Source organism: Meles meles, chromosome 9 (assembly GCF_922984935.1).
Source record: "Meles meles chromosome 9, mMelMel3.1 paternal haplotype, whole genome shotgun sequence".
NCBI lineage: Eukaryota > Metazoa > Chordata > Mammalia > Carnivora > Mustelidae > Meles > Meles meles.
Window position 1 is genome coordinate 26,733,215 of NC_060074.1, and position 24,769 is coordinate 26,757,983.

The 24,769-nt window shown below is 41.5% G+C and overlaps 1 protein-coding gene across 1 annotated transcript in view; it reads right to left on the reverse strand.

Moving 5' to 3' along the window:
- Positions 1-21,242, reverse strand: part of LOC123951012 (peroxisomal trans-2-enoyl-CoA reductase-like) — a 29,256-nt gene extending 8,014 nt beyond the window's left edge. Inside the window, exons 1-6 of the mRNA XM_046019569.1 lie at positions 21,056-21,242; positions 19,129-19,262; positions 18,392-18,557; positions 13,269-13,350; positions 3,354-3,450; positions 2,238-2,348 (exon numbers count right to left, since the gene is read on the reverse strand). Of these exons, the coding sequence (XP_045875525.1) occupies positions 2,238-2,348; positions 3,354-3,450; positions 13,269-13,350; positions 18,392-18,557; positions 19,129-19,262; positions 21,056-21,179 (714 nt within the window). The 5' untranslated portion in view covers positions 21,180-21,242. The remainder of the gene's footprint in view (positions 1-2,237; positions 2,349-3,353; positions 3,451-13,268; positions 13,351-18,391; positions 18,558-19,128; positions 19,263-21,055) is intronic.
- Between the last annotated feature and the right edge of the window lie 3,527 nt (positions 21,243-24,769).

Genomic DNA, 24,769 nt, shown 5'->3' on the forward strand with positions numbered 1-24,769 from the left:
GCTTTTTAAAGTATAGCAACTTTCAGGGGCGCCTGGGTGGCTCAGTGGGTTAAAGCCTCTGCCTTTCGCTCAGGTCATGATCCTAGGGTCCTGGGATCGAGCCCCGCGTCGGGCTCTCTGCTTGGCAGGGAGCCTGCTTCCTCCTCTCTCTCTCTCTGCCTGCCTCTCTCCCTACTTGTGATCTCTATCTGTCAAATAAATAAATAAAATCTTTAAAAAAAAAATAAAGTATAGCAACTTTCACTAAAAATATTATGTTAACACATAATGTCTTTATTACTATTATTTTAACTGAACTGATAAATATTCCTTAAACTTCTCAATTTTCATTTCTATACAGCAAATAGAGATAATATAGTTCACATAAACAAAGGGAGTGTTCTGTGCAAAATAAAAATTTAATCATATCACTTCCTTGGTTAAAATCTTTTAAAACCCCTCTTAGTTTTCAGAATAGAAATCCAAACATCTCACTTAAAATGACCCATCAAATGTCTGATTTAACAGTATCCTCCAAAAGCTTAATATGCAAAACTATTTTACTTCAAGAAGTCGAGAAAGTTACTCCTGACACAAGAGTGCACATCTGTGTTCAGGGATGTTCACTATAGAATTACCACAATATCAGAAATATAAATGGTTTCTAAACATGCAACAGTAGAATCTAATTAAACATATCATGGTATAGCCATAGGCAAGTGGCAGAAAAACACATACAGTAGAATCCCAATCTGTAAAACGGTTGGTAAATATGGGTCTTTTGGGGTATGCCTAGTAAATTTCTGGAAAGAAAGACATCAAAATGCCAATGAAAGCTAGTTTAGAAATTAGAAAACTTTTTCTTTGAAGAGTTTAACGGTTTTGCTTTTACATTTAGCACTTCAATACATGTGAAAATTATTTTGTAAGTGATACGAGGTAAGAGGCCTAATGTCTTTCTAATGAAACAGCCAATTGCCATAAGACTTACGCTAAATGGTCAATCCTTTCCTCGCAGACTTGAAAAGCTACTTTTATCCTATTAAACTCCTTATATACACATGGTACTGATAAAGGAGTACATTTTGTTCCACTAAATTTATTCTGTTCATGTCAGCACCAGATACCCTAAAGAAGTATGACATTTATAATATGTTTTGATACTGGGAAGGTCAAATTCCCCCCATTATTCTCTTTCAAAACACTTTTTGGCTGCTTTTGCATTAATATTTCTCTAGACAAACTTTAGAATCAGTGTGTTTAATTCCAAAACTATATCAAATGTATGCATTAGTTTAGGGAAACTTGATATTATATATTTTTATTGTTTATTATTATTATTATTTTTAATTTTATTTATTTATTTGAGAGAGAATGAGTGAGAGAGAGCATGAGAGAGGAGAAGATCAGAGGGAGAAACAGACTCCCCAAAGAGCTGGGAGCCCGAGGCGGGACTCGATCCTGGAAGTCCGGGATCATGACCTGAGCCGAAGGCAGTCGCTCAACCAACTGAGCCACCCAGGCACCCTATTATTTATTATTCTTTTTTATTGAAGTACAGTTGACACTCGACATTACATTAGTTTCAAGCATACAACATAGTATCTCACAACTCTATGTTATGCTACGCTCACCAGAAGTGTAGCGACCCTCTGTCATCAAACAAAGGGAACCATGATTTTAATGAAATTAAATTGAGGATTATGACATGTTTCTATTTATTCTTTTTTCCTGTTCTTCAGGAATAAATTTCTTGTTGTTTAGAGCTAAGTTTATATCACGTAGTTCCATTTTTATTATTATAGAAACAATATCCTTTTTCCATTGTATTTTAAGACTGATATTGCTGGCCTTTAAGAAACCTACTGATTTCTACATACTTAAATCTGGTCACCGTACAGAAACCAAGTATGGAACTTCACATAGTTCTGGAAGTGAAGTACGGAACTTCACCTGATTTGACTTAGGGTCCTGTGTACCAACAAAGGCCATGTGATAAAATAACATAGCTGAAAAGTGCAATGAAATAAAACCAGGCTGTTCTTCATTCACACTGCTTTCCGTTCTGGATAAAGAGAGCTGTGAGTGTGTAAGGCACAGAGCCAGAAAGTGTAGGGGAAATGGGCTGGTGTCAATGGGACCACTCATCTCTGTCACCCTCTATCAACTATGAGACTGTGTAAAAAGGACACCAAATGTCACAATATTACAAAGTATAAAAGAAAGCAATTGGAATCAATGTTAGAAATATACATTACCTCCTCAGGAACTCCAATGCGCTTAGCTGGGATTCTCTTAAAGAACCCTCCAAATAAGTCGTTTGCCGATGGACCATAGTTTTCAATAGCTGTCGGGGAATAAATGACTCCCTATGTTTAAGAATAAAAAAAGAACAAAATGAAGTACATAAAACTAAATTTTAAAATCACAAAGACATCAAGGCAGTCATCAACCAACACCAAAAAAGTGGCTTAATAGAAAAGTCAACATTTCTAATATTAATTTTTCTCATATTGTCAAGGAAGTACAGTTAACCATGATTACAAGTGGATTATATGAATGTTCATTTTGTGAACCCTTCTCCCTGAATAACCAGCTAAGCCCTATATTTTTCCTGAAGAGATGTGTTCTCTAAAAGCATAATTCGACAAATAGATCAGCGAGGCAATTAAGTAGGAAAAGGGGGATAGAGGAGTCTATTGAGTTTTCCACCAGGCATCTCTGATTTGTAACAGAAGCCTGGGCTGTGGTTATGTGAGACATGGAAAATACAATGGTTTCACGGGTTTTCATTATGGTAAAACCACAGATAAAATATTTGAATCCAATATAAATAAATAAAATTTCAATTGTTTGGGAATTCTTTGATTTGGCTTTTACTAGTTTTCAAGTATGTTCCCAAGGCATTTTCTCTTCACTTCTAATCAATCTTTAACTTGAATTAGACCTTAGTTTTTTCACTCTCTCCTAAAGAAGCATTAAGGATACACCAAGAAATAACAACATAATCTGGCAAATATTTGTTCTCTAAAGCAGAGGTTCTCAATCTTCATTTTGCATTTGAATTTCCTAGGTGGCTTTTAAAAAGACCAACACCTCAACTCCATAGTAGGGAATCAAGCTTACCTTTCAATGTTTTTTAAATGTTTCCTGGATGATTCTAAGATACCTCCAAGACTGAGAATCATTGACTTCCTTTCACCTGCTTGACAGTCTAGTCGTAAATCGAAGCATAAGTCTCTCCAATTTTACCTATTTTTAAAAACCTGTGTTTCCTAGTCTGCATGCATATGAACAAATACCTCCATCGACAATACAAAGTGAATCAGAAAAGCACAACTTGTCAACAGCGTTCATATGGAACGTTTACCTACAGGGGCAACACAGTTGATCCTTACTCCACTGCTAGCCCATTCCACAGCCAAGGACTTGGTGAGGTTGTAAACCCCTGCTCTAGCGGCTCCAGAATGCCTGTAAAAGACAAAGCATAACAATTCCGATCAGCTTCCACTCAGTATTTCTCTCCTTAACAGAAGTGACAGGAATGTCAGTGGCCTGTCAGATCCCCACAGATAAGTTCTTGTTGAGTCTGTTTTTGGAGTCTTCGTCTGAACAGTGGGAAAGAAGTGGGTCCTTCAACGTTAAAGCCGAAACACAGGCATCTGATAGTCAATTGTGTGTGACCAGCCCACACAAGATCCTTCAAAACACCATGACCATGAGAGAAATATTTTGAAGATCTTATTATGTAGAAAAATGAACAGATTGGTTATTTTGGGGGTTACCCCAAAATAACCACCCAAAAAGGTGGTTATCGTTTATATCAATTTTAGATGACAAGGCATAAGAAATTCATATTAGGCTAAAAATAGTATCAATAGAATTTCTAGACACACTGAAATTTAAGTAAATTTTAATATATTTTTAGATAGAAAGTTCAAAAAAGGTCTGCATCGATATGGGGTCTTATGCACAATGTACACTGCGGCTTAGAATTTCCAATTATAAGGTCCTTGGCACCAAGTATGTCAGATCTGGGGGCATATCCACTTCTCACTAGAGAGGACCTACAGACCCCAACCTCTTTGGAGAAAACCCATCTCTGTCCCAGTGTTGGCCACAGTAACCTTAGTGGGACTCCAGGCAGAGGACAACCACTTTGTCAGAATTACCCAAGTGATCCCATCACCATCAGGTATGGCCACAACTTCTATTGCTACTGCAAACGGCAGTCCTGGGTCGATCTATAGGACGTGTTCCCTTGCCCTGCCTACCACCCCCAATGCTAAGAGCAGCCCAAAAGCAACACTCAGCTGGAAGGATAATGGGAATTTCCAGGCTTCTCCACAACACCAGAAGTAAGAGGCAGGGGCAGGAATAAACATGCTTACGTAGAATTGCAATGAAGCCCTGCCCCTTCTCTGTCAGGGGGACCTAGAGGTGTTTGTCCCCTTGCACTCAGTGCCCTGATCACCAGGGCCACTACATGAGGTTCTGCCTCTCATCATAGGAAAAGCCTCAGCAGTTATGTTGACCCCCTGAAGAAGAAGCAAGTGGCAGGCGTTCAGAAGCTGGTGCAACTGCCCAAGAGAGAAAGCCACTAGAACTGAGAGACAGAGGTGGAAAACCAGAGACAGAAGTTACTGAATTTCAGCATCTGAACCAGTTTGTTATACATGAGCAAGAGACAGATGCAGGGCAACAGAATACGCCACTCCGAAATGTGACAGTAGGAGCTCCGGACGCGCCACCCAAAATATACAGCTTTGATATATTATTTTGAGCTGTAGGCACTTGAAAAATAGCAAATGCAGGGAGAAGCCTTCTCTGAACTCCCCTTATCTGCCTAAGTATAGACTGGGTTCCCCCAAAAGGAGCTCAATCACCATAAATCCCCTCCCCAAGGGTTTCATCACCCAGGGAAGACTGCCTGTGGTCACCGCTGTATAAAGACTAGAAGTTGACATCACACCCAGACACACTCTGTCACAAGCTACCATACCTCCCATCTATTTTTCCAAGGGGCCCACGCATCTTTCGTAAAAACCATTTACTCTCCTTTACGAGGCCTCCATCTTTCTTCCCCTGTCTTTTCTAAGAGAGTGCTTCAGTCTGAGCTCTAAGCCACTCCTGGAAGCTACTCATTTCTCCCTGGGTATCTCCCGCAGACACATGATGTATACATATGAATAAAGTTGTTTTTGTCTTGTTGATTTGTCTTTTATTGCAGGGGTCTCTACTAAGAACTCAGAAGGGTAGAGGGAAAATTCTCCTTCCTCCCCTACACAGTTTTCTCAAGCTTCACAGAGGAAGAGAAGGACATTCAGTAGAAACTTAACGCAAACATAACAACATGCTGAGATTACATTTCCATACTCAACGATCTACCAGAGAAGGTGACAGAAAAGGGTATGACGTCAGAAGTGAAACTGCTGATGGATGGCAAGGGCATGTGCAGCCGGGGAGCCTGAGGCCCACGCTCTCGTCCTTTCCAGTTAAGGACAGAAGGATGCGGTCTTCCTCCATGGTATTCAGATCTCCTAAAAGTGATACAAGGACTGAAAGAAGTTACTCTGGATCCCAGAACAGCACGTCCTAATCTGCTTCTCTCTGAGGATAAAAAACAACAACAAAGACCAAAACCAGAAAAAACTTTGACAACTGTGAAGGCAAAAGCAGAGAGTTCATTCAATTCCAGAGAGACTTCTAGCTTATCCAGTCCTGTGTTCTGAAAGACTTGATTCTGGTGGGCATTCCTGGGAGGTCCAGGTGGATGAGATGCCTCAATGGACCATGGGGGTTTGAGAAGATTCCCTTTCCAGGAAGAGAAAGTGGTGCCCACTGGAACAGAACAGATACTGGACAATTCAGCTTTGGAGTGATGACTGTGTCACATTAAGTGCTGCCCTAGTCACTCGTCTTCTAAAGGACAACCCCAGAGGGACAGACATTTATTTGAACTATGACTTGACTGAAATTCTATGTTACCATTTCCATGACAGGTCTCACAGCTGTTCTTTCACTGACCAGTTTTCTGAAGTATGAAGGCCTCGTTTCTATATCAGATATGATTTAAAACCTCTTACAATCTGTACTGGAACAGACGGTGAGTGATAAACTGTCTTGAAGGTTGTCACAATGCCTCACTGTCTTCCTCTAATTTATAAATAGGAAGCAGAAGGATGCATGACTCTCCGTGAATACAGCACCAACCAATTTTTTTCAATACTTCTACAACGTAAACAAAAAGGCAAGACAAATGCAGGGTACTAAATGAGAAGAACATGAATGCAAGGATACTTTATCCAGCAAGGCTGTCATTCAAAATGGATGGAGAGACAAAGAGCTTCCAAGAACGGCAGAAACTGAAAGAATATATGACCACAAAGCAAGCCCTATAAGAAATATTAAGGGGGGTTCCATAAAAGGAGAAAAACCCCAACAGTGATATAGAACAGGAATTACAGACAATAAAATCGTATCTTTCAATAATCACTCTTAACATCAATGTTAACATAAGTTCCCATGAAATGGCACAGGGTTGCAGACTGGATAAAAAGACATGACCCATACCTATCCTGCCTACAAGAAACTCATTTTGAACCTAAAGGTACATCCAGACTGAAGGTGAAGGGATAGAGAATCATTTTTCATACCAACAGACCTCAAAAGAAAGCTGGGGTAGCAATTCTCATATCAGAAAAATTAGATTTTAAGCTAAAGACTGCACTTAGAGATACAGAAGGACACTATATCATTCTTAAAGGGTCTTTCCAACAAGAGGATCGAACAATTGTAAATATTTATGCCCCCAACATGGGAGCAGCCACTACATAAGAGACCTCGGCACTCCACTCTCGGCAATAGATCATCTAAGCAGAAAATCAACAAAGAAAGAAGAGCTCAGAATGTCACACTGGACCGGATGGACCTCATACATATACTACAGGACATTTCACCTTAAAATATCAGAATACTTATTCTTCTCAAACACACATGGAACTTTCTCCAGAATAAACCACATACTGGGACACAAATCAGGTATCAACCAATACCAAAGATTGAGATTATTCCCTGCATATTCTCAGACCATAATGCTTTGAAACTGGAGCTCAATCATAAGAAAAAGTTTGGAAGAAATTTAAACACTGGGAAGCTAAAGCTCACCCTGCTTAAGAATGTTTAGATCAACCAGGAAATCAAAGAAGAACATAAATAATTCGTGGAAACCAATGAGAATGAAAACACATTGGTACAAAACCTATGGGATACTGCAAAGGTGATCCTAAGGGGGAAACACATAGCCATCCAAGCCTCACTCAAAAAAAAATAGAAAAATCGCATATACACAAATTAACTTTACACCTTAAGGAACTGGAAAAAAACAACAAATAAAGCCTAAGAGAATATGCAAATGCACAAGAAGAGAAATAATTAAGATTAGAGCAAACATCAACGAATTAGAAACCAGAAATATAGTAGAGCAGATCAACGAAACTAGAAGCTGCTTCCTTGAAGAATTAATAAGACTGATAAACAATTGGCCAGACTTATCCAAAAGAAAACAGAAAGGACCCAAATTAATAAAACCATGAATGAAAGGGGAGAGATCACAACTAACACCAAGGAAACAGAAACAATTATTAGAAATTATTATCAATGACTATATGCCAATAAATTAAGGAACGTGGAAGAAATGGATGTCTTCCTGGAAACCTAAAAACTACCAAGACTGTAATAGCGAGAAACTGACCACCTGAATAGACCCAATAACCAGTAATGATATTGAAGTAGTGATCAAAAACCTCCCAAAAAACAAGAGTCCCTGGAAGATTCTACCAAACAATCAAATAAGAAATAATACCTATTCTCCTGAAGCTCTTTCCAAAAATACAAACAGAAGGAAAACTTCCAAACTCATTCTGTCAGGCCAGCATTACGTTGATCCCAAAACCAGGCAAAGACCCTATAAAAAAGGAGAATTACAAAACAATATTCCTGATGAATACAGATGCCAAAATTCTCAACAAGACCCTACCCATTAGGATCCAACAGTACATTAAAAGGATTATCCATCGGGGCGCCTGGGTGGCTCAGTGGTTTAAGCCGCTGCCTTTGGCTCAGGTCATGATCTCAGGGTCCTGGGATCGAGTCCCACGTCTGGCTCTCTGCTCTGAAGGGAGCCTGCTTCCCTCTCACTCTCTCTGCCTGCCTCTCTGCCTGCTTGTGATCTCTCTCTGTCAAATAAATAAATAAAATCTTTAAAAAAAAAAAAAGGATTATCCATCATAACCAGGTGGGATTTGTCCCTGGGATGCAAGGTGGTTCAATGTATGCAAATCAGTGTGATAGAACACATTAATAAGAGAAGAGATAAGAACCATATAGTCCTCTCAATTGATGTAGAAAAAGTATTTGACGAAATACAGCATCCTTTCCTGATTAAGACTCTTCAGAGTGTAGAGACAGAAGGAAGATTCCTCAATTTCATAAAAACCATCTATGAAATACCCACAGCGAAAATCATTCTTGATGGAGAAAAGCTGAGAGCCTTCCCCTTAAGATCAGGAACGTGACAAAGATGCTCACTCTTGCCACTATTCTTAAACATAGTACCAGAAGTCCTAGCAACAGCAATTAGAAAACAAAAGAAATGAAAGGCATTCAAATCCACAAAGAAGAAATCAAATTCCCTTTCTTTGCAGAGGACATGATCCTTTACGTGGAAAACCCGAAGACTCCACTCCCAAATTACTAGAACTCATACAGCAATTCAGTATGTGGCAGGATACAAAATCAATGCACAGAAATCTGTTGCATTTCTATACACCAACAATGAGACAGAAGAAAGAGAATTAGGGAACTGATTCCATTTACAATAGCACCAAAAACCATAAGATACCTTGGAATAAACCTAACCAAAGAGGTGAAGGATCTGTACTCGAGGAACTACAGAACACTCGTGAAAGGAACTGAAGACACAAAAAGATGGAAAAACATTTCATACTCATGGACCAGAAGAATAAACATTGTTAAAATGTCTATGCTGTCCAGAGCAATCTATACTTTCAACGCCATCCTGGTCAAAACACCAATGGTTTTTTCCAAGTCCTGGAACAAACAATCCTAAAATTTATATGGAACCAGAAAAGACCCTGAACCACCAAGGAAATGCTGAAAAAGAAAAAAAAAAAGTGCTCGGGCATCATGTTGCCTGATTTCAAGCTATATTACAAAGCTGAGATCACCCAGACAGCATGGTACGGGCACAAAAACAGACACATAGATCAGTGGAACAGAATAGAGAGCCCAGATGTGGACCCGCAACTCTATGGTCAAATAATCTTCAACAAAGAAGGAGAAAATATCCAACGGAAAGACAGTCTCTTCAATAAATGGTGCTGAGAAAACTGGACAGCTATATACAGAAGAATGAAACTTGACCATTCTCTTACACGATACACAGAGATAAACTCTAAATGGATGAAAGACCTCAATGTGAGGCAGAAATCTCTCAAAATCCTAGAGGAGAACATAAGCGGTAACCTCTTCGACACCAGCCACAGCTACTTCTTTCAAGACAGGTCTCCAAAGGCAAGGGAAACAAAAGCGAAAATGAACGTTTGGGACTTCATCGAGATCAAACGTTTCTGCACAGCAATGGAAACAGTCAACAAACCAAAGAGGCAACCCACGGAATGGGAGAAGATACTCACAGATAACACTACAGATAAAGGGCTGGTATCCAAGATCTATAAAGAACTTCTCAAACTCAACACCCAAAAACCAAATGATCAAGTCAAAAAATGGGCAGAAGACATGAACGGACACTTCTCCAAAGACAAATGAATGGCTAACAGACACGTGAAAAAACGATCAACGTCATTCATTAGCCATCAGGGAAATTCAAATCAAAACCACATTGAAATATACCTTATTTCATATATACCAGTTAGAATGGCAAAAATTGACAAGGCAAGAAATAACAAATGTTGGAGAGGATGTGGAGAAAGGAAATGCAAGTTGGTGCACCCACTTTGGAAAAGAGTGTGGAGGTTCCTCAAAAAGTTAAAAATAGAGCCATGCTATGCCCAGCAACTGCACTACTGGATATTTATCCCCAAAGATACAGATGTGGTGGAAAGAAGGGCCACATGTACCCCAATGTTCACAGCAGCAATGGCCACAATAGCCAAACTGTAGAAGGAACCAAGATGACCTTCAAAAGAGCAATGGATAAAGAAGATTATTTATTCATAAATACAATGGAATATTACTCAGCCATCAGAAAAGATGAATACCCACCATTTGCATTGACATGGATGGAACTGGAGGAGATTATGCTAAGTTAAATAAGTCAAAAAGAGGAAGACAATTACCATATGGTTTCACTTATTTGTGGAACATAAGGAATAGCATGGAAGTCATTAGGAGAAGGAAGGAAAAAATGAAGGGGGGAAATCAGAGGGGTAAGCAAACCGTGAGAGACTATGGACTCTGGGAAACAAACTAAGGTTTTAGAGGGGAGGGGAGCAGGGGGATGGGTTAGCCCAGTGATGGGCATTAAGGAGGGCACATATTACAATCAGTACTGGCTGTTATACAAAAACAGTAAATGTTATACAAAAACATGGAACACTATATCAAAACTAATGATGTACTTTATGGTGATTAAGACAACATAATTTTTAAAAAAGGAATAATTATTTTGAGATTCATCCATGTTGTTGCATGAGTTAATAGTTCATTACCTCTTCTTTCCAACTAGTAGTCTGTTATACAGATATACCACAGTGTGTTTAGTCATTCACCCACTGATGGGCATTTGAGTTACAAACTGTCCATGGGAGCCATGAGTTGCTCTTTTGACCTATCTTTTGCCCTCACAATTATTTATTAATTAAAATTAAGGGGTACCTGGGTGGCTCGGTGGGTTAAAGCCTCTCCTTTGGCTCAGATCATGGTCTCAGGGTCCTGGGATCGAGCCCCACATCAGGCTCTCTGCTCAGTGGGGAGCCTGCTTCCTCCTCTCTCTCTGCCTGCCTCTCTGCCTACTCATGACCTCTATCTATCAAATAAATAAAAAAAATCTTTAAAAAATAAAAAAAAAATTTTGTAATTAAAAAAAAATCAGCAGCTCAGACTAAACTCCCCTGCAAAGATTTAATAGAAAATAGACTAGCCCTAGACAGTATTAAGAAAAATGTGCTAAGACAGCAATATGACTCAAACATACACACAAGATTTCCAGATGGCTTTTTTTTTTTTTTAAGATTTTATTTATTTATTTGACAGGCAGAGGTAACAAGTAGACAGAGAGGCAGGTGGGGGAGTAGGGAGCAGGCTCCCAGCTGAGCAGAGAGCCCGACACGGGGCTTGATCCCAGGACCCTGAGATCATGACCCAAGCCGAAGGCAGAGGCTTAACCCACTGAGCCACCCAGGCGCCCCACCAGATAGCCTTTCAACAACTCAAAAGATGCTCCACAGAGAATACCATTTCTTGACCATGAGAACTGTCCAGAAGTTGAGAACACACATTTTCCGTCAGGCTCTGGGGAACATGTACTCTCATACTTTGTTGGCTAGAAATACCTAAAAGTATGCATGTACCCTTCACCTTCACCCAGCAATCCAACTTCCAAGATATACCCTGAAGATACAATTCCACAAATATGAAACAAGCATGTACAGTGTTAGTCACTGCAGAATTATTTATAATGCAAAATGTAGAAGCAATATAAATTTCTACTAAGTTTGAGATAGTACGTGCATTTGAATAAAGGAATATGAAAAGAAATCAGTAAGTCCCTAATAGTGGTCTACCAAAAATTGAATAATAATAATAATAAGTACAGAGAGAAAGAGGAATGGCTGTTGTAGAAAAGTCATTTTACAGAAGAATATCAGCTAATAAATACAGAAGCAATTATGAAATCAGAAAAATCAACATCTTCCGAATCTTTTTTTTTTTTAAAGATTTTATTTATTTATTTGACAGAGAGAGAGATCACAAGTAGGTAGAGAGGCAGGCAGAGAGAGAGGAGGAAGCAGGCTCCCTGCGGAGCAGAGAGCCCGATGCGGGGCTCGATCCCAGGACCCTGAGATCATGACCTGAGCCGAAGGCAGCGGCTTAATCCACTGAGCCACCCAGGTGCCCCCATCTTCCGAATCTTAATATAGTAAGCGATTCAGGTAAGAATCAACAATGGTTACAAAAATCACAATGGCAAACAGGATATTCATATTCATATCGCCCTGCACATTCCAGATTACATATTAATAATAAAGGAAGTCAGGTCACTGTCTTACTTGGTTAACAGGCTATCTCTGGAATGAGAGGGTACAGAGCACTCAACTTTGTACCTTATGCAGTTTTATACATATGTAAAAACTAGCATGCTTTGTTTTTATAACACTAGGCTAGGTCTATTTCATAAAAAGAAATATTCTATGTTGGAAAAATCTTTAAAAATTTTAATTAAAAAATGGAAGGAATCAGAACTTATAAAAGATACAAAAGAAATCAAAATGAAACAGATATAAAAGAAATACAAAATGAATTTTTTGTAAACCAGATATTTTAACTGCTAAACGTGTGGTTTTCAAGTAGCTTCCTGGCACACTGTTTTTCTCTTTGTTCTATGTGGATGCCCTTTTAGATTATTAAGACTCTACTGAGCCAGGAGGCTAAGTTACTCCACTGATTGACTTTTTTTTTTTAATCTATTTCCAACATAAAGATTTACCAAAATCAGAGTAAGAGTCAAACATGTCAAACTCCATTACGGAATAACAATTTAGCAGTACTGTCTAAAATTGAAGATACATATTCACAGTATTCAAATCTAAATTAATCTAAATTTGTTTCATTCCTACATGTTAACAAAAAAAAATCTCTTCAGACATCGATGACCAGTTTAGTGACATCTGGATTAGGGTTACTGGATAAAATAGAGGACAATCAGTTAATTGAATTTCAGATAAACAACAAAATATTTTAGCATAAACATGCCCCATGCAATATTTGGGATAGACATAATATAAAATTTAATGGGGCCTCCTGTTTCTATTTTCTTGGTAAATCTGGTAAGTCTAATATGCATAGGAATGTTTTGCAAGTACATTTTTGAAGTTCAAATAAAGGGCAATGTTAAGTATTGAGACTGAAACTCATTACAGGATTCAGGATTGTGACTTATGAAATTTTCTCACCCCACTCCCCCCATTCAGAGGATAAAATCCAAAGACATAGGAAAAAAAATGTATATATATATTAAGTATGCTTACACAAATCCTGGAAATCCATTTCTAATAAGCATCGTAATGTTGACAATAGATCCTCCATGCTCTTTCATCCAGGAGTTGTAAACTGCAGGAAACAGCCAATGACAATCATATGAAATAGCGTCCTGACTCTGTTCTCACTCACTGTCCCACCATCTTGCTTGTTATTTAAAAATTTTTAATTTCAGGGTACCTGGGTGGTTCAGTGGGTTAAGCTCTGCCTTTGGCTCAGCCCTGTCTCAGGCTCTCTGCTCAGCAGGGAACCTACTACCCCTTCTCTCTGCCTGCCTCTCTGCCTACTTGTGATCTCTCTTTCCTGCCAAAAAAATAAATAAAATCTTTAAATTCTTTTAAATTTACAATTCCTTTTTTTTTAAAGCCTGATTGAATATAATTTATATATCCGGAAACTCATCCACTTATGTGTACAATTTAATGATTTTCAATAAATATACAACAAGTCATGCAACCACCATCACAATCCAGTTTTAGAACATTCCATCACCCCCAAAACACTGCTTTGTGCCCATCTGCAGCCCAAGCCATCCCCACACAAACCCTCATCTATTTTCCATTTACATAAACTTGTCTTTTCTGGACATTTCCCATAAATGCAATCACACCATATGTGGTCTTTTGTGTCTGGCTTCTTTTACTTAGAATAATATCTGTAAGGTTCATCCACAAGGTAACGGTATCAATAGTTAATTTTTATTGCCGAATCGTATTCCAGTGAATAGACAGACCATATTTCATTTGTCTATTCACCAGAGGATGAACATTTGAATTCTTTCCACTGGTGGGTGATGAAGAATACAAACTGTTGGGTGGACCTATGTTTTCATTTCTCTTGGGTAAATGCTTAGGAATGGAACTGCTGGGTCATATGGTAACTGTATGTTTAACTTTTTAAGTAACTGCCAAACTATTTTCTGGTGTCTCCACTATTTTACATTTCTACCAGATATGCATGAGGGTTGCAGTTTCTCCATGCTATTATTGCCTAATTTTTTTCTATTATAACCATTCTAGTGGGTATGAAGTGATACTTCACTGAGGTCTTGATCTGATGTCCCGATGACTAATGGTGCTGACAATCTTTGGATGTACTTATCAGCCGTTCATTTATCTTCTTTGGTAAAATATCTATTCAAATATTTTGCTCATTTTTTAATGGGTTTGTTTTCTTAATACTAAATTATAAGAGCTCTTTCTATGTTCTGGATACAAGTCCTTTATCAGATATGTGATGTCCCTCAGTCTGGCTTATCTTTTCATTTTCTTAATGTTGTCTTTTGAAGTGCAAACATATTTAAGTTTGATTAGGTCAAGTTTATCAGTTTTTTTACTTTATACATGGTATTCTAGATGGTGTATCTCAGGACTCTGCCTAAGTCAAGGTCATAAAGATTTTGCCCTTTATTTGTTTCCAAAAGTTATGCAATTTTACTATTTGCATTAAGGTCTAGGGTCCATTTTGTACTTTTGGTTAACTTTTACTTATGCTATGAGGGAAGGGTCCTCTTGCATGTGGATATCCAATTGTCCAGGACCATTTGCTGAAAAGACGATTATTTCCCGCATAGAACTGCCTTGGCCCCCTTGGCAAAAATCATAAATATAAGGGATTGATCACAACTATAAGGGTTTATTTCTAGACTTTCAAATTTGTCCAAAATATCTATTCATCTGTCCTTATGCCAGTACCACATTATCTTGAAATCAAGAAGTATAAGTCCTCCAACTTTCCTGGTGTGCAAAACTGTTGTGGCTACTCTGAGTCCTTTGCACTTCCACATGTATTTTAGGATCTGCTTGTCATTTTCTGCAAAAGTAATAGGGACTGTGTTGAACCTACATACCAATTCGGGAAGAACTACCATCTTAACCGTATCAAGTCTTCCAATTCATAAATTTTGAATGTTTTTCCATTTATTCTGATCATTCATTTCTGTCAGCAATGTTTTGTCATTTTTAAATATAAGTCTTATCCTTCTTTTGTTAATTCCTTAAGTATTTCCTTTTCAATTTTGGTGTTTTTTTTTAGGGGGAGAGAGTGGGAGTGGGGTTGGGGGGGGAACAGTGGAGGGAGAAGAAGAGAGAATCTTAAGCAGGTTCTACAACCAGCTTAGAACCCTACACAGGACTCGATCTCATGAGAGCTCATGACTTGAGCTGAAATCAAGAGTCAGACCCTCAACTGACGAAGCCATCAGGCATCCCTCATTCCTTATCCTTTTTTGAAGCCCCATTTGATATTTAGCCTTCAACTCTATTCATATAAATGAAGACTACGTCAGATGTGTACCCTCAAGACTCACTTCAATAGAAAACTAATTTTTAGAATTTAAGGGCCAGAGAACAAAGAAAGACCCATTCCTACTAAGAGCTTAGACAAAAATAAGAATGGGTTCCCATCATTACCTAAAGCTTTCCAGTGGAGTTCTTCCCAATTCATACTACATGACAGAAAAAGGAGGTAAAGCCCCCAGAAAAGAAGACATAAAATATGGTATTTTTGGACTCTAAGACAATTCTTTCATATTATTCTGAAATTGTTGAAACTGGGATATGTTTTACAGTTGGTGGCTTCTTAGGATACAAATAACACTGTTTGTACTTTCTCAGTAGTACAGAAAATGATGGTGCATTTCACCAAAGATACATTGACTGTATCTTTCAGTCAATGAAATACATTATTTATTTTTAGACAACATAATTGTGTAGCTAAAACACCTGAAAGACTAATCTCAAAAACTGTTAGATAAACTACAAATTACTAGATAAAACCACGAGATGAACTTGAAAAAGTAGTTCTTCCATAAACCCACAATAATCCAGCTGAAAATAACTGGGAAAAGAGCCCATTCAAAACAGCAGGCGTCGGAGTGCCCAGGTGGCTCAGTCAGTCAAGCATCTGCTTTCAGCTCAGGTCACAATCCCAGGATCCTGGGATCAAGCCCTGCATCAGGCACCCTGCTCATCGGGGAGTGTGCTTCTCCATCTCCTTCTGCCCCTCCCTCTGCTCGTGCTCTTTCTGTCGATCTCAAATAAATAAATAAAATATTTTTAAAGATCTTAAAAAATAAAAATCATTAGAAGGAGTCATCCAAAATATCTAGGTATAATCTTGGTAAAAAAATAGGAGAGGGGCTCCTGGGTGACCCATTCAGTTAAGCACCTGACTTTTGATTTTGGTTCAGGTGTTGATCTCAGGGTCATGAGTTCAAGCTCTGTGTTGGGCTCCATGACCAGCATGGAGCTTACTTAAAAAAGATTTACATGACGAAACCCACCGACCTTTGCCAAAAAATATAAAGTAAGAACCCATTAATAGAAAGATGCGCCATGGTGCAGAGATAATATTTCAACATACTGTCAAATTATTGACAGGTTGAATACAATTCCAGTCAAATTCCCCACCAGGAGTTTTGAGGAAAAATCCTGAATATAAAACTCATCTGAAAGAATCAAAGGGGGGCGCCTGGGTGGCTCAGTCGGTTAAGCATCTCCCTTCAGCTCAGGTTATGATCCCAGGGTCCTAGGAACAAGCTCCACATCAGGCTCCCTGCTCAGCGGGGAGCCTGCTTCTCCCTCTGCTTGTGCTCCCCCTGCTGGTGCTCTCTTGCTCTCTGTCAAAAAATAAAATCTTTTTAAAAAAAGAAAGAAAGAAAGAGGTCATGAATAGCCTGAAAAGTCTGAAAATGAAAATAAAGAACTATGTGCCATATCAAATATCTAAAATATATATATATATATGAAAAATAAAAAGATACAAATTTATTTCAATTACCCTACACAGACTTTCTGCTTTTGCTTAAATAGTACTCTGTGTTAGAACTCTGAAATCGGGAGCACCTGGGTGGCTTGTCACTAAGTGTCTGACTTTGGCTCAGGTCATGATCCTAAGGTCTTGGGATCCAGCCCCACATCAGGCTCCCTGCTCAGTGGGAAGTGTGCTTCTCCCTCTCACATTCCCCCTCTTGTGTCCCCTCTCTCTCTGTGTCTTTCTCTGTCAAATAAATAAATAAATAAAGTCTTTAAAAAAAAAAAAAAAAAAAAAGAACGCTGAAATCATCTTTGTGTTTTTCCCGATACTTCCAGAGCTGTCATGGGAATATTTCTTTAAGAAGTGTGAGGTAGTCTCAGATGCCAATCACAAGTCCAGCTTGTTACATGTGCTTCTGACCAATGGGCTGTAAATCAGAGGTTCCCATGAAACAGCCAGCCACACAAATGGAAAGCTTTATACTACTAGTTAGATGAAGTTGAAAGCTGGAAATGTCTGCAAGATTTTGACTTAGAGATATTAAGAATATAAAGCCTAATCCATATTAGCGTGAAGACCCTTTGGGTTGGAATTCTACCTGTTCTGTGGTTTTCATCACAAAAATGTCTTCGATCGTTTTAACAAAACCCTTGAATTACTCAATGTCAGGAGTTGAATATCATCACCTATGAAATACAAGTTCCGATCCAAAGATCTACATGCATGCTAATTAGTCGTTAATCAGAAAGGATGTGGATTCTGGCATTCTCCCTGAAGATTTGACAAGTTACAAGAGATTAAACAGATTCATTTCTTTAAAACTAAGTGTGAGAGGTTTTGTTGTTGTTTTTTTTTAATTTCAGGAACAACTTCGTAGCTATATCTTTGTACAGATTCTTAATGATTTTCTCATGATAAATTCCTAGAAGTAAAATTGTGAGATCAAACCATACCCATATTTTACAAATATTGCCAAATTACTATCCAGAAAAGCAGCAATTTACATTTCTGGTCCTATCCAAGCAAATCAGGGCAGTCAGTACTGCAGACATGGAGTTTCTGAGCCCCCAACAATTCTCTTGGAAGATTCTCTACGATCTAGGGCACCCAGGTGGCTCTGTGGGTTAACCCTCTGCCTTCAGCTTGGGTCATGATCTCAGGGTCCCAGGATTGAGTCCGGTATCGGGCTCCTGCTCAGGGGTAGCCTGCTTCTCCATTTCCACTCCCCCTGCTTATGTGTGTGCTCTCTCTCTCTCTCTCTCTGATAAATAAATAAAATCTTTAAAGTTAAAAAAAAGATTCTCTTTGATCTTTAAATAAAGACACCTTGCCTTTTTGGGTTATTGATCATACTCACCTGCTTTGCACATGTAGAAGGTGCCCGTCAGGTTGGTCTCAATCACAGCATGCCATCCCTTTGCACTGATGTGTTCTGCAGGAGATGTGAACTGGCCTCCTCCATTGTTTACCAAAAAATTGATCTTACCGTAAACATCTAAGGCGGATTTGACCAAATTCTTCACCTAAAAAAATGTTGAAAGTAAACTGGTTAACAACTTCACTTGCTAGTTGGACTGAGAGCTGGGAGAAGCTCTCTGGGAGCTTCTTCTCTGGGAGAAGAACGTGCAGTCTACCGTCGCAGTAAATGGTATCAGGACCTGTAGCCGAAATCCAGTTAAAATTCCCATTAAGAAATTACATAAAGGGGGCACCTGTCTGGCTCAGTTGGTACAGCATGTGACTCTTGATCTTGGGGTTGTGAGTTTGAGCCCCACGTTGGGTGCAGAAATGACTGATCACTTAAAAATAAGATATTAAAAAAAAATAAAGAAATGACTTAAAGGGCAAAAGGCACACAAAGCAATCTCGCTGAGCCTACATCCCTGTTTAGCTTCCTTAAAGACTGTTTCTTTCCTCTCCTCCCCCAGGAAGTAACACTCAGTACATCATTAGAGAAAGAATCTCTTTTACAACCTCTGCTTCTAGTTAACGTCATCTAAGACCTCTACCACAGGAACATCTGAAGCACTAGTTTTAGGGACCACCACTGTAAATAAAATGAATGAATAAAGGATATAGACATATTTGCATTACCTCCTCTTCATTGCGGATGTTGCATTTTATGGGAGTGACCTGAGCCTGGTTGTTGGGGGGCAGGCTGGCCTTCAGTTCTCTTGCAACAGATTTTAATCGATCAAAGTTACGAGATGCAATGACCACATTACACCCTGAAAAGAAAACAGTCAAGAAATAGTAAACATGCTTTCGTTGGTAAATATGCTTTCACGGGTTGTCTAAATGAAGAAAAAAAAAAAAAGTTCAGAAATTCTTTCATGTGTGCCCATTAAAGAATGGTGAATCGGGGGGGCCTGGGTGGCTCAGTGGGTTAAAGCCTCTGCCTTAGGCTCAGGTCATGATCCTAGGGTCCTGGGATTGAGCCCTGCATGGGACTCTGCTCAGCAGGGAGCCTGCTTCCTCCTCTCTCTATCTGCCTGCCTCTCTGCCTACTTGTGATCTGTCAAATAAGTAAATAAAACCTTTAAAAATAAAATGGTGAATCAGGACTTCTGCCTCAGGTTAGGATCAAACATCAATAATGGAGTTAACCCTCCAGACCAATGGAACAAAAAAACTGGTCAAAGTATAATGCAGAACGGCTTTCAGGCACAAGACAAGGGGTAGCATGGCACAGTGATCTCAGAGAGTGGAAACAAACAGTGGGAGTCCTATGATCATCCCAGCTTGCTGCCTGGAGAGAGTTTCGCAGGTGCAGCCCAGGGAGGAGGAAGAGGAACCACTCAGATTCCAGGACCAGATGAAGTTGGGAGTCAACGGAGGCCAAGAAGGGAATGGAAATGGTGTTTCTTTTTTCTTTTCTTTTTTTTTTTTTTTTTTTTTTTGGTTTTTTAAATTTATTTGACAAACAGATCACAAGTAGGCAGGACCTGATCATGACCTGAGCCAAAGGCAGAGGCTTTAACCCACTGAACCACTCAGGTACCCCGCAAATAGTGTTTCAAACAGGCTAAACCTCATTTGAAAAGGCAATGGGTAAGATACTCAGAAGGGTATGGCCTGAGTGGTGAAGCAAAATTACCCTAGATTAACTAGATTAAAGAATATTCAGGTCAATACTTAACATATAACAAGTCTCTCTTAAAGTATCAAACTGTTGCCACAGAAATAGCAACTTCTGGGATGCAGTTAACACAGAACAAAGCTCAAGAATATTTATTTTTTATTTATTTATTTTTATTTATTTATTTATTTATTAAAAATTTTATTTATTTATTTGACAGACAGAGATCACAAGTAGGCAGAGAGGAAGACAGAGGGAAGCACACTCCCTGCCGAGCAGAGAGCCCGATGCAGGACTGGATCCCAGGACCCTGAGATCATGACCTGAGCCGAAGGCAGCAGCTTAACCCACTGAGCCACCCAGGCGCCCCAAAGCTCAAGAATAGTTAAATGAACATAAAAATAACCAGCATCCAATAAGGTAAAATTAAAATGTTCAGCAGTAATGCAAAGAAGCAAGGAAGTCCAACCCATAATGAGGAGGAAGTAAGTTAATAAAAACAGAAACTGAAATGGCAATGCTGATATCATTAAATAAACCAGTGATAAAGAGAAAAATATGAAAAGTCTTCCCGCGTTTCCTCATTCGGTAATCCATACGACGGGTTCATTTTAAACACATCTATAAAGAATTCCACAGCACGTTTCCACAGGTCTCCTTGTTCCCGACTTCGACCACGTTATCTTTGATTCTAACTCCTCCTTTCAGTTCACAAAGAGTGGTTTCATCCTTCAACGCTTCTGCAGCATCTCTTAGACAGAACTCTTCCCTTTCCCCCCGCGGTTTCAATGTCGCCTACAGGTACAGCCTCTGGGCTTGGCCGGTCCACCTCTCCCAGCCCTGCCGAGTACCTGCTGGCTCCGGAAACCCCCTTAGGCTAGTGTGTGTCTCTGCCGACCTCTTGATCTTAAGTAGCCTGACCCAGAGGGCCCGCTCGCGTACCCAGGTGCAGCAGCTCCGCCGTGATGGCCTTTCCGATACCCGTGGCCCCTCCCGTGACGATGGCCAGTTGGTGCTGCAGCAGGCCTGGCGCCAAGCAGCTCTTGCACTCGCCCCAATCGGCCATGTCTGCAGGGAGGCTGAGTCCAGAGAGCGATAAGGTCACTGTTTCCTTGGTCTAGGAAGGGCGACTGTATAGGGACCGTGCCCACGTGACCGCCCGGGCGCCGCCCCGCCCCGCCGCCCCGCCGCCCCGCCCCGCCGCCCCGCCCCGCCCCGCGCCGCCCCGCCGCCCCGCCCCGCCGCCCCGCCCCGCCGCCCCGCCCCGCCGCCCCGCTCCGCCCCGCCCCGCCGCCCCGCTCCGCCCCGCCCCGCCGCCCCGCCCCGCCGCCCCGCTCCGCCCCGCCCCCCGGCGCCTCCCCACCCCCCACGCCGCGGCAGGTCCCCATCTTCCCAGCCCACAGCTGCTCCCCGGCGGCGGCTGCCCGACTCGGTCTGGGTCCTCTGCCAGACTTTGTCCGCGGCGTGTGTAGGTGAGATCCCTTGTTTGTTGGGTTTTGGTGTTTGTTTTTAAATTTCGGTGCCATTGTGTGGACCGGAGGAAGGGAAGCAGACAAAAAGGGGCGCGTGCTCCATTTCCAAAAATCCCCCGTGCTTTAGCTCTCATGGTTAATTAAGATAGAATTCTCCAGGGCACCTGGGGAAGGAAAGGCTGCAGGCTCTGGCTCCAGTTGCTGTGTGCCTCTGGCACACAGGAAAGGGCCGGCTTAGCTGAAGGGGAAGAAATCTGGCGTCCAGATCCTTTCACCCTCTGCAAGGGACGCTGAACGCTGAGTTGGGGGGGTTGGGGAGTGGGATGCCGTTATGGTTATCCACAGAACCAAAATAATAAATGATTTTCAAAATAAACTCGAACCCACTTCCACCTCATCTCCCTTTCCCCGCCCAGGAGTGAAGGGAAGATGCAACCTTTACCCCATTTGAGATCTAATCCATTTCAGCCCCGCTGCAGAAACTGGGGAATCCAAGAGTGTGTGCTTCCTGCAAGAGCGCTGATGTAGGTATCTGAGATCCTATCACCTGGTTCATTCCTCTAGCAGGGAAGCAAGCATTCGGAGGATGGGGGGGTGGGGGGAGGGGCGTGGAATTTCTCATCCGCAGTTTGATGTCCAGTAGCCCAGGGTTATTATTCAGATTCTCCTCCGCATTGTTCATCCAGCTTCACCCTGTCCCCTCACCAGAGAGAGCTTACACCTGGACTGGCCTACTGAGACTTGGTCTAAGAATTTGGCAGATCTAGGGCATGTGTGTGGTGCTGTGGTCTTAAGGATTCAGGGAACACGCTATTTCCGTCTGCTATCAGAGTACTGTATTTTCACCTACAAGGTATTAAATGATGTAAAAGCAAACAAGGGCCATCCTTTTGTTGAGCCCACCCCTATCTAGTTATTCACAAAGCAAATTAGAAATGGGTCTTGTTAAAAGTGGCATCATGCGGGGCGGGGGGGGGGGGGGCGGGAGAGGGGGGTGCGGTTATAGACATTGGGGAGGGCATGTGGTATGGTGAGTGCTGTGAAGTGTGTAAACCTGGGGATTCACAGACCTGTCCCCTGGGGATAAAAATACAGGGACGAGGGAGGAGCGTAGCAGGAGGAAGTCTTTCCCGAGCACAACCAGAATATTTTCGTTCAGTTGTAGAGCTGAATGTACTGCAGTCTGAGCTGACCTGCTGATTTTCTTTCTTTTTCCTTTCCTTCCTTTTTTTTTTTCCTTTTCACTTTTTCCTTCCCCCCCCCCTTTTTTTGGTGCCAGCTTTGGTGACTTTCCCAGAAAATTCTGAAACCAAGTCCAAGTGTGACAGGGAAAGTGCACTGCAGTTGGATTTACTGACCACCGGCCAAGCTTCATGGCCGAGACCTTTCATCCGGGAGCCCTGGGCTCTGTCCCAGGCTGTCGCTGACAGTCTGGGGGACTCTGAGGGAGCTAGAAGTAGAAATGGCAACAGCTTGTAAGAAGAGAGACCTTCCGACCAAGGACTGCTCAAGCATGGCTCTTTCCACCCAAGCGTGACAACGTGCAAAAATTAATTCTAAGATGCCCTCTGTCGTCTTACACTGTGTTTGCTGTTATCTGTGTCAAGTCAGCAAAGGTGTGGCATTTTTCCTAGTGGGAAGTCACCGTAGTACGTCTCTTCAGGCCAGAGTTTGGAATGGGTTGCATAACGAGTGAGGATGAAGTGGGGGCATTCGCGGCCAGCCAGAAGGGCAGCCTTCACCTGCCGAATGCTTCCCTGCGCTCTGGGCCCCTCTTCACTTCTGGGGACCTCTCCAGGTTCACCTCGGGTCATCCTCTGGCCGTGCCCCCTGGAGTTGGCTCATCTCCAGGCCTGGCTCTCCCCCACTGAGTATCCCATTCCTAACGTTTTTTTTTCCCTTCGTTCTACCCAGTTAAACATTCATTTATTCCACGTAGGCTCTGCTCAGCCAGAAGTTAAAGAGAAGCGGGTATTAGGAGAAAACCAGAGGAATTCAGGTGAAGCGTGGGAATGATTTGAAAGGAGAACATGGGAACGCAAATGGATCCCAACTGCTGAAAATGAAGGAGAAGAGAGGGGTTCTGAGCGGAGAGGTCTGCTCCGCTAAATGCTATTTGTGGGGCTTCCTGGCCGTCCATGCACATGGTCACTGTGGTTTCCAATCTTTCCTGAACTGGGCTTGGAGCAGCCTCGCCACCTTGGAAACGCTGCCAAAGCTTGGAATGCAGGATCCCTGGGTGGAGGCCAAGGCACCGGAGGAACCAGATGGCTGCTTGTCCCAGAGGATTTTGTGGGGCTCAGGGGCTGACTTGGGACGGGGTGAACGCTGGCGTGAGGCGGCAGGCAGCAGGCAGCATGGAGCACAGCTCTGAGTTGCACAAGAACCCGGGTAGCTAACTGGGGGTGCCCGGTCGTCTTTGCCATCTGATCGGTGTTGGGTAAGGCAGGGCATTTGAGAAACGATCTCCTGTCCGGCTGCCAGATCCCGGGCTGATGTTCAAACACTGACTGTCCTTCTCCCACTTGCTCCACCTGTTCCTGCGTTTCGTTTTGAAAGGTTTTTGCTTCTCTTTTTTCTCCTGCTTCCCATCCCTTCTGACTCTGCAGCTACTGGACACCTAGAGCAGGGCTGTGCAAGCCCTTGCCCAGGAGGGGAAGCAAGCAGACCTCTGCAGGTTTCGTCCACATTTCATTCCTTTCGCTTGCTCAGAACACACTCCCTGGCCGCCTGTGCTTGCTGTTATGTAAAGGTCTCAGCTGACACAGGCTGGGTTCTGGTCCTCTGGAGGAACTGGCTCAGGCCCAGCTGTATCCTGGCCTTTGACTGCCAAGTGTTTGAAAAAGCTTTTTACAGATACCTTACTCTTCACCTTAACATTTTATTCCACGACATAGTATTTCTACTTTTACCTGTTTTATTTAGTTATTTTAATTTATTTTTAAAAAGATGTTACTTATTTTAGAGACAGAGAGAGAGACTGGCAGAGGGAGAGGGAGAAACAAGCTCCCCCCTGCACCGGGAGCCTGATGCAGGACTCGATCCCAGCACCCCAGGATCATGACCTGAGCCAAAGGCAGACACTTAATGACTGAGAGCCACCCAGGAGCCCCAATCTTCTTACCTGTTTTAAAGTGACATTTAATAGAAAACACCTTTGGGCTCATGGAAACTGGAGAGAGTA